Consider the following 9894-nt stretch of genomic DNA (forward strand, 5'->3'; position numbering starts at 1 on the left):
GTCCACCAGATGTCCTCAGAGCTTTTCAGCTGCCCCACATCCACCTGCTCACCTCATTTTTACTTGCCCTCATCAACCGTGCCTGCACTCTGACTAAATATGTCAAATAACAGTTAAAGTACCGACAGCTCATTACCCAGATTCTGTACGGTACTCAAAAAATGGATATTGTTTGTTCCTTTTTAGTTTAGAAGTGACGAAAAAAAAAATTCAAACGAGCACATCATCAAAATGTAACTTTTCAGTTGGTTAACTGTGATAATACAGTAATAACCATTCCAAATAATTTTAAACAAATCATGTGTTATTAGAACAGAATTTCTTAACCAACTTTTAGATCTTTCACAATTGCCAAAAAAATCTGCACTATGAGTAACTCTATTTATATTTTTGTTAATTAGAATTGTAGAGAAAAAGTTGCATTGAACACAAATTTGATTTTATATATATATATATATATATATATATATATATATATATATATATATATATATATATATATATATATATATATATATATACTGCATATGTATATTGATTTAGCATTTTTCAAGGGTTTAGTGTTTCTCCACTAGAATTATGCTCTTGGTGATTTGGAGAAGTCTATACAATGTTGTTAGGATAATTGTGAAATCATTTCTTAATTTATCTTGCGACACATTATCGATACACTAGCGCCAGATATAAATATTTTATTACAACATGCAGGTGTTCTGTAAAACAGGTTTCCCCTTTCGCTATTGTGAAAGTCACTATTTAAAGTTGCACAATGCAACATTTTTTACATTATTTTGTGAAGCACAGATTGCACACTAACGAATCTCATAAGCTTCTCATGTCAGTTCTGTAAATGAGTACATAATTACTACCTTTTGGAGTTAATGGGTATTATTTCTTCTTCAGTTACACAGATATCATGATGTATCCAATTGTAGATTAAATGTCTTGCAATATATCGATCATCGCAAATATCATGTATCGCGATATTATCATTATCGAGGGCCAAATATGGTCACAGTATCCTATCGTGAGTTACTAGTATTGTCCCTTCCCTACTATCCGGTCGATAAATACTTCCTTATATTTGCCATTTCAACCACATTCATAGCATCTTCATCTGCCACTCAGTTGTGGGATCTAATCTCAGCCACAAGAGGGAGCCTGTTTCCCATGTTGACGTGCCAAAATCTTACCCTTTCAATCTGTTCCAGTAGTTAGAAGCCAAGGGCGATGAGTCAGAAGAATATCTTTTCAATGTTTCTACTTCCTTTATAGCTTGGCTCTCCCTTTGCTAACAAATGATGTGAAAGACATGTGATGTGCTACATCTTTGTTCTCATGTGGGTGGAAGTGGGAGGATGGAAGTGCTGAGGGTAGAGAGGGATACAGATGTGAGCATGGAAGCTCATATCTTGACAAAATCCTCTGTGGTTTAATTTGGAGTTTTATGTTTCAATGCCCAATTTAGCACATGTGAAACTGTATAAGCAGCATAAAGGGTAGAGGTGTACAGAACTGGAATGGACATAATGACTGTATGGCTCAGTGATTACAGGTCTCCATGACAACCGTAACATGGCAACAATCATCATTATATATACAATAATCCTGCTTTCCTTCTCAGCTCCATCTCTATTTATTGCCATGCTGAGCTCTCTGAGTCCAGTTCTCATCTCTTTAATTCCCTTGCCTCCTCGGTGGCCTTTTACTTTTTTTGTACTTGCTTCCCATCCCCATGGATACCACACCAGCTGAGAGGAAATGAACACAACGTGAATCATCAGCAGAATCAAACACACTAATGAATTCTGAAGGTATGTGGTCATGACTCTATGCCGCGCTGATGTGATTGTAATAAGCAGAATGGGATAACCTGTGAAATAACGAGGCAAACGTGCAGCGACTCTGTCGAGACTCAAAAAAGCTCTTTATTTAGCTGTGGGGGAGGCGGTTACGCATCACTACTATAGTTTATTTACACCTATTCTAACAGCATTTCATTTTTCCTTCTGTGTTTGGACTCGTGTACAAAATGTCTATGTCTAACGTTAATAATAAACATGGTTACTAACATTCTCGTCATTCTCATCTGCTGGATCATAACACTGTCCTGCCCTCACTGTGGCACATTCACACCTGCTCTGTCACTCACAACTTCTTGCTGCATCTCCCTCCTCATCCTCTCTTTGTTGGGATTAGCCTACTACATCACATCCAGCTACTTGTGTTAAACAATCTAACCATTGGGCTCGCCCGCCGGGCCCAATCACAGCCCCCCCAGGTCGTGGCAGGAGCGGGACTTCTGCCTCAGGATCTTGCCCCCCTCTCGAGGGTACCGGGGCATCAGGCTGGACAGGAAACGCTTGGCCCGGGAGGTGATGCTGCCGCGTTGTTCTCCGTCTATCATGTCCTCAGCACTGCTCCCCGGGGGCCAAGGGGACTGGCCCCTGGCTAGTCGCACCGCACACTCCAGGAGCTCCGGAGTGCGGTGGTCCAGAGAGGCAGAGATCTCCAGGTACAGGCATTTGAAGAGGGCGGCGCTGGACATGGCCTCTGAAGGGAAGAGATGGGACGACACATGAATTAAGGTTTGTTTTGATATGTGTTTTACGTTTCAATTAAGACTGACAGTGACCAGGGTTAACTGCAGCAATGTTAATAGAAACACATTTTAGTGCAGCACAGTAGCCCTGCAGTCAAATGGATCATTTTAGTAGTGAATTTCAGACATACAGAAACAACACTCTGAATAATGGATAACAATGCAAACATCAATTAAAGGTTCAGTAAGCGGAATGGTTCTTTTAGCTAACTTCCTGTCAGTTACTGCAGTTAGCAGTCCCCTCGCGCGTCCCTACGTCACCACATTAATGCACTGCGGTCTTCAAGCAGCGAGTTATCTAGCATCATCTCAGATCCATAAGTGTGATAAAACATGATAAAAACCATCAAAACAGACATTGGGAAGGATTTTTACCTGCTCCGCCATTGTAGGTGCATAAACATTCACCCATCTGTTGCTCTGGCGTGCATCGGCAGTGAGACGGGTGTCGGTTTGTAGCATTCTCTCTTGTGATTGGATATTAATTTCGGGATCCCCGAACCGTTTATTTGCCGATTACATGCAGAGCAGCTGACTGAGAGATCGGCTTTATAAAACGTGCACATTATGTAAGTGATCACTGTATGAATAAAGAGCGATTTAACACTTATATTAACATAAATAAACCGCTTACTTCACCTTTAACATATGACAGAATGTCAATATTGGAACAAACAAATACATGTATAGAACACTTAATCAGTAAGAACACATTTTACAAAGTTCAAGTTACAAAATAAAAATATAAACCATACTGTATAAATAAATAGAGTCTGTTCTATTCTAAGTTCAGGGTGACGGGTCCTCAGCAGCCAGTGTGTATCATGCAGCAGTCAGCCCTTTAAAGTGACATTTTTAAGGACTGGACATAACTGGAAAAGGTGAGCAAACCTTCAGGAGCAGCCAATTATTTCCTTTAAGTCAAGCTGTGTCTTTAATTAGAGGGCTTTGTACCAGAGGGTAACACTAGATGGGGTATTGTTCATCCAATTTGACAGAAACCCACTTGAAAGCAATTACAGCCAGCTGATCTAAAAGTTTATAGTGTGATGATGGGTGGGTTTTCTGAAGCCTTGCTAGTCGGTGTTTATCAGAATAATCTTGTGGGGCTGATATTTGACGTGGTGCTCAAAGACAATATTCAGCCACTCTCAACATGTTGAGGGACAGGCTATAGACTGTTGATAAAAGAGCAAAACATGAAACAAGAGATGTGGTTTGCTGGCAGGACTTGGAGCAACTTACAGTAATAAGAGTGGATGTGACATCAGTTTTATCTGCGAAAAACAAACTGCAGATATTTTTAGCTTAGCTTAATTTTAAACAAGCCTCTGGGCGATGACTGTAAAGAGTAAACACTGTAGACCATGTTAAAGGTCATGGTCATTTATTTTCCTACAAGAACTCGCTGTCTTCTGCCACGGCCAGAGCAGTTTTGTTTTTTTACGTGAGATATATTTCTGTATTTCTTCTTTTTGACTCTGCTTTTCTCACTGGTTTGAAGTCTTATTTCCCCACTTCAAATGTTTCCTCAGTATAAATCGACACAAAAACAAGAGATTCTCTCTTATGTTTATTCATACTCACTAACCAGTTGACTCTCAATGAAACTAAACTAAAGAATAACTAGGATGTCTTTTCAAAACTTAACTGCGATTGAGGTTTATTTGGTCATCATTTTTCAATTTTGAAAAGAAACACTTCAGATGCTACACAGGCTCGTGCATGCTCTCTTCCTGCTTTAGCTGGAATTTTGACTGCCTTCATACGCCCACACTAACATTTGCATTTTACCATTTTTCACCCTAAGTTATAGTGTTTACAGACATAAATAGAGAGCCCAAAATGTCACCGCCAACTGTGAAGCTGAAAGCCATGGGGGAAATGAAACAGCACAGCAGGTGGGGTCGAGAAGGGCAACACGCACAAAAGAGGAAAACGGAGGTCCACCTTACCTTGGGAGGTGACCTCACGTGTGCGAACCAGGTCACTCTTATTACCAACGAGGATGATGGGAGTTTGAGGCTGTGTCTCCCTCAGGAGAAGTCGGAGTTGAGCGGTGCGGTGGAAACTACGCCGGTCGGTCACTGAAAACACCAGCACACACACCTCGCACAGCAGAGCCGACAGGTCCTGAGGAGAAAATATGATACTATACAATAGTGTAGTTGTCAACATATAAGTCAGTGTATCTTAATGGTATGATAATAGTCAAATGTGAGAACATCACAGACCAGCACCAGGAAGAGTATGGAGTGACAGCCTTGACAGAATCTTTATTTCTGATTGTCTTGTAGGCACTCAGAGTTCAACATCTATCAGAGGAACAGACTCTCAGGGCAGAGTTTGACCCTCTATTGCTCTCATAAATAGTGCTGCCTGGAGAAACAGCGGACAATAGATTGCTCTATCTAGATTCCCCTGTGGTTAAGTGAGAAATGAGGACCGAAGAAGGCGCCAACTGCTGTGAACATCAAACTCTTCCTCTCCGAGACAGAGGGACTAAAAAATCCCTCCTAATAAAATATCCCTGAGTGAACTGTTCAAACTGACTGGGCCTCGGCCTGCCTTTAGCAGCAGCTGCCACAGTTCGTTGACTTTTCATTTCATTTTGATTAAGCCAAGAATTGAGTGCGGACCAAGGGCACCACTCCGCATTTTACAGACATTGACGTTACTCTACAATTATATTAAATTAAATTCCTTTCTTAAGTCGACATTTACACAACAAATATAACTCAATATTCAAAGAGTAACACATGAAAATCCCCACATCAAAAAGACAGATCGTGTCATGAGTGTTTGCCTCTGTATATTTCACACATCCACCAAAATCAAAAGCATTAATGCAGACATTTGCTCTGTGGGCTCTCTCTCTCTCTCTCTCACTCTCTCTCTCTCTCTCTCTTTCTCACACACACACACACACACACACACACACACACACACACACACACACACACACACACACACACACACACACACACACACACACACACACACACACACACACTGTACATATTCTCACACACAAATGCACACTACAACATCCAATCACACACAGATGCCTGTGAACTGCACTCGAGGGAAAAGAGGAATAAAGTGTGCAAAACAACCTGATAATGAGCTTCCCTCAGTCCACCAGATGCTGCTGCAGCAGATTTACTGTCCCTCCCTTTTGCCACAGTGTTCCCCCAGAGCTTGGCATCAATTCTTACAGTGCTGACACATCCAATAAACACGACAATATGTTCCAGATTATGGAACACGTGAAATATGCACTATGCAAGATGCACTGAGCATCTATTTTATGTATTGTAGTACCTTTCATTTTCATTTTCTTTGACCTATTTGTTCTTCAACAATATATTTTCCCTTTAACATAATGTATTATGCTATACGCTAGTTGTACTAGCAACCTGTCAAAGGTGTATCCTACATCCTGTCCTTGTGCCTCATGGGATAAAATCAAGTTCCAATTCATGTTTGAATGAATGGGAGCTGTAGGTTTTCTTTAGAAATCCAGGTGCTTTGAATTAAGAAAATCTCATAGTGAAAAGTGAATGAACAATACTTTACTCTGACAGGAGTCAGGACCCACGTGTGTATATTTAAACTACAGTGAAAATGCCAAAAAGCTGCTGAGCACACAGTGAACGGCTGCAGAGAGAGGGCTAATGAGGGAGCACAGAGCAGGGAGTGTGGGAACGGGGAAGTGTTGTTTGGCTCACCTGTCGCCAGTTGTCATAGATAATGATGGTGCTCTCCTCGTCGTCCACATCGACGACACGCACATAACCCTCTCCTAGGGACAGGCACAGGAGCAGTAAGGTGTCAGCTGGGAGAAGGCTGCTGCGCTTCATTTACTTTGAGACAGCTTATTTACCCACTGCTGCTCACTGCATTATAGCTACTGCCAGACACACACACACACGTGCTTTGTACCTTCAGTATCCACTGACGCATTCCGGTCCATGTCCCCGCCGAGGGCTATGGCCAGAGAAGACTTGCCCACGCCGTTCTGCCCCAGCAGGGCGATCCTTAAAGGCCCATCAGGTCTAACCTCCACAGGCAGATCCAGGGCCGGGCTGAAGCTGATTGGTGAAACGGAGGGTCCGACTGCACCCGATGCCCAGTCACAGTCATCGTGGACGGCTTCCTCTCGTCTGAGCTGGTGCTTGATGGGCAGAGGAGTGCTGCCTCGGCGGACGGGCGGGGCGCAGGACAGAGTCATACTGTCACACTTGAAGGAGAGCAGAACAAGAAGGGACACTCTATTTAGAAGTGATACTTAAGCTACTGAGCAATTCCACATGAGGACCAGCAAGAGACTGAATGAGCCTATATCCTGTTATTTAATCGCTTGCACGAGTAAAGCTTCAAAAACACTGAATTCTACATTGTCCTATTGTATCTTTCATTGGACTGATCCTGCCTCTTAGGTGCACCCGTCTTTGAAATCCCACCATCTCACTGCTATAGTAACACATGCAACCATCACTCCCAAGCCCAATGTAAATTAACTAATAATATTTTATTTTCAAATGATATTGACACAGCCAAAGCACACATAAGGCCATAAGGCTTTTTTGCACAAGCTTAGCAGACTTCTCTGAGTAAACTGGTGGGGTATCCCTTTAAAGCTGACGTTTCGTCCACTTTGGGGCAGTGGAAACAAGCTTTTTAAAGCTCATTCAGAAAAACTGTCAGCAAACAGAGTTGGCTTTTTTGACAGATACGGAGAAACATCAGCATTAATTTGACATGTGTGTGTCCATGTGATAAATGTAAGTGCAATATTCACGGGACTTTTAGATGTGGATTTGGTTTCTACCACCTCCCGAAGGAAATATCTTTATAGCTGCTAAATGCTCCACTATGTTTCCTAGCTGGGGTCTCTACCATAGACTGTAAATAAAAGAGGACTCCACCTGTGTGTGTGTGTGTGTGTGTGTGCTGTGTGCTGCTTAGCAGGTCGTGTACAGCGGCTTCTGACAGCTTGTTCTCTGAGAACAAGCAATGAGAGCCTAGAGAGTCAACCAGGACAGTGAAGTTTTGGGTGGGAAAAACTGAAGAATTCTTTACAACAGTTGTGACTCTTAACCGTAATAATGTTTAGAATAGCATATACGTTCATCATGAGTGAATTGTTGACCCACATAAAAATAAGAAACTGACTGGAATGTAGGACGCCCCTCCCTGCACCACCACCACCTACCTAAAACACGCACCCGCACACACAAGCGCGCACTGGCAGCCCCGTAACCCACTTGTAAATGATATATCAGCAGACAAACACCAACCACTTTGCCCCCCACCCTGGTCTGATGAGCCCTAATTAAACGCTGGGATGTAGTGGTCTTTTTTCGTCGTGCACTCTACCTTGCTCGCGGTCTCCTCTTCGTTGAGCCTGTCCTCCGGCACATCTGTCGGCATCTGCAAACTGAAATCAAGCCACCGGGAAATGAGGACTCTCCGGGAGACACAGAACACCCCGTCCCTCCCCCTCTCCTTCTACCCAACCCCACACACCCACACTCACTTTAGGAGCCCCCAGCAGCAAAAGCAGTACGGTATGATCACTCACCTGTCACGCAGCGCTCGGCAACTACAAAGTAAGCACAGTCTCTCCCTCCCTTCCTCTCTCTCTCTCTCTCTCTCTCTCTCCCTCTCTCTCTCTCTCTCTCTCTCTCTCTCTCTCTCTCTCTCTCTCTCCTCCCTCCTCAGTTCTTAGGGCCCGGGTCCAGTTGTTCAGTGCAGTCCACTCTCCACACTGACTCCACTCTCTCGACCACTGTGCAGATGAAAGTGACTAAATGTTACTATAGCCTACCCCTGAGCACTCACGCGCCCCGGGTGTTTGCGTCAGGCGCGTGCAGCTGAGTCGTGAAAGGAGTTGCGGTGCTGCAGCAGGGAGCAGTGCGCGTGGAGAGATGCCAGTGGCACGAAGCTGATATTGACCTTTTGGAAGATGCAGGCGATACGGAAAGTTGCCGCTGGGGGGCGGCATAATACAAGGCATTCCCCTCACTAATTGGAGTCGTTTGTGTGTGTAATTGTGTGAGTGGGTCCTAAGCGAATATATGTTTTAAACGTTAAAATGTGTGTATATTCGGTAGAAAAGTGGCATTGCAACCATACCTGTCTGCCTTCTAGGTAATCTATATCAGCCTGTCTAACCCCCCCCCCCCCCCCCCCCCACCCCCCTTGTGTCCTCCTGAAAATACTACAGTGACCCATTTACATCTCACAAAATCAAGTGGATTCTAGTGCCTGATGATCCAAGGAGTGTATTTGGACATGTTTTCTGTCAAACGTGTGAGTGTGGCCATGAGCGGTGGTGCGTCCCTCCCACACAAAGCCACAATAGACTCCGGCAGTGAGCAGCCAGGGCCGCTATTATAGCCCTAATCCTGCTCCTATTATACAGGCCAGAGAGAGAGCGAGAGACACAGAGAGGGAGGTAGAGCCGAAGATGAGGTCATCCCAAACAGTGCACACCCAGGGTCACTGCCTCACTATAGAGGGCCCAGAGATAAAGAGAGAGGGCTGGCTGGAGCATGGCGTGGGGGGCTGCAGGGCGAGCTGCAGGGGAACAAAAGGGCCTGCGCAAGACTGAAACGTGGGAGATGCTCAGAGGAAGGTGAATGGACGAGAGGTGAGGTTGCAACCTACAGTCTATGGTTGCAACATGTGTGCAAGCTGAACATGAAAAACACACCACAGCACGACAGCATGATGGTAAAGTACTTTGTTTTATTTCATATGCATGTGAAACCACACTACAACAGGAGCAGTGAGAACCACAATAATGGCCCTCAATATTTATTTTTTGCAATAATGTTAACTCTATTCATAACTGGATCAAATAATAAACTGTAGGAAAGTAAAAATACACGCTATTGGGCTAAAACCAGTAAAGTAAAATAATTAGCATCAGTACATAAATAAACAATAAATACTGAATAAATAAGTGAATAAATAAAAGAACAATGTATTTAACCTACACCCAAACAAAATAAATAGCTCTAATGCATGAACCCTGGCAATGATTTCATGGGACAGTTAAAGAGATTGTCTCCATGAAGAGATTGTTTTGCATTTTTTTTAAATCCCTGCACCGTTCATTTTCTGTTGCATCCGTAGCCCACAGTACCCGAATCCACAGTGACCAGCTCTGTGGTGCTGCTTGCTGCATAGATGTGGTGATTGTCTTTGTTACAGAGGTGTTCAATCTGCCCAAAAATAGCTTCTCTATCCGGAGAACTGGACACAACCACACAAATCATGCC

At 43.5% G+C, this 9894-nt stretch overlaps 1 protein-coding gene across 1 annotated transcript; it reads right to left on the reverse strand.

The window, feature by feature from the left end:
* Nucleotides 1–1946: 1946 nt before the first annotated feature.
* LOC307254575 (GTP-binding protein REM 2-like) lies at nt 1947–8289 on the reverse strand. The gene is made up of 6 exons (XM_080033008.1): nt 8190–8289; nt 7985–8045; nt 6548–6845; nt 6334–6407; nt 4558–4735; nt 1947–2553 (listed from the first exon to the last, which is right to left on the reverse strand). The coding sequence occupies exons 2-6, from the start codon at nt 8036–8038 to the stop codon at nt 2267–2269; spliced, it is 891 nt and encodes a 296-aa protein (XP_079889134.1). The 5' UTR covers nt 8039–8045; nt 8190–8289; the 3' UTR covers nt 1947–2266.
* Nucleotides 8290–9894: the final 1605 nt, after the last annotated feature.

This window comes from Ammodytes marinus (genome assembly GCF_949987685.1).
Source record: "Ammodytes marinus genome assembly, chromosome: 8".
Classification (NCBI taxonomy): domain Eukaryota; kingdom Metazoa; phylum Chordata; class Actinopteri; order Uranoscopiformes; family Ammodytidae; genus Ammodytes; species Ammodytes marinus.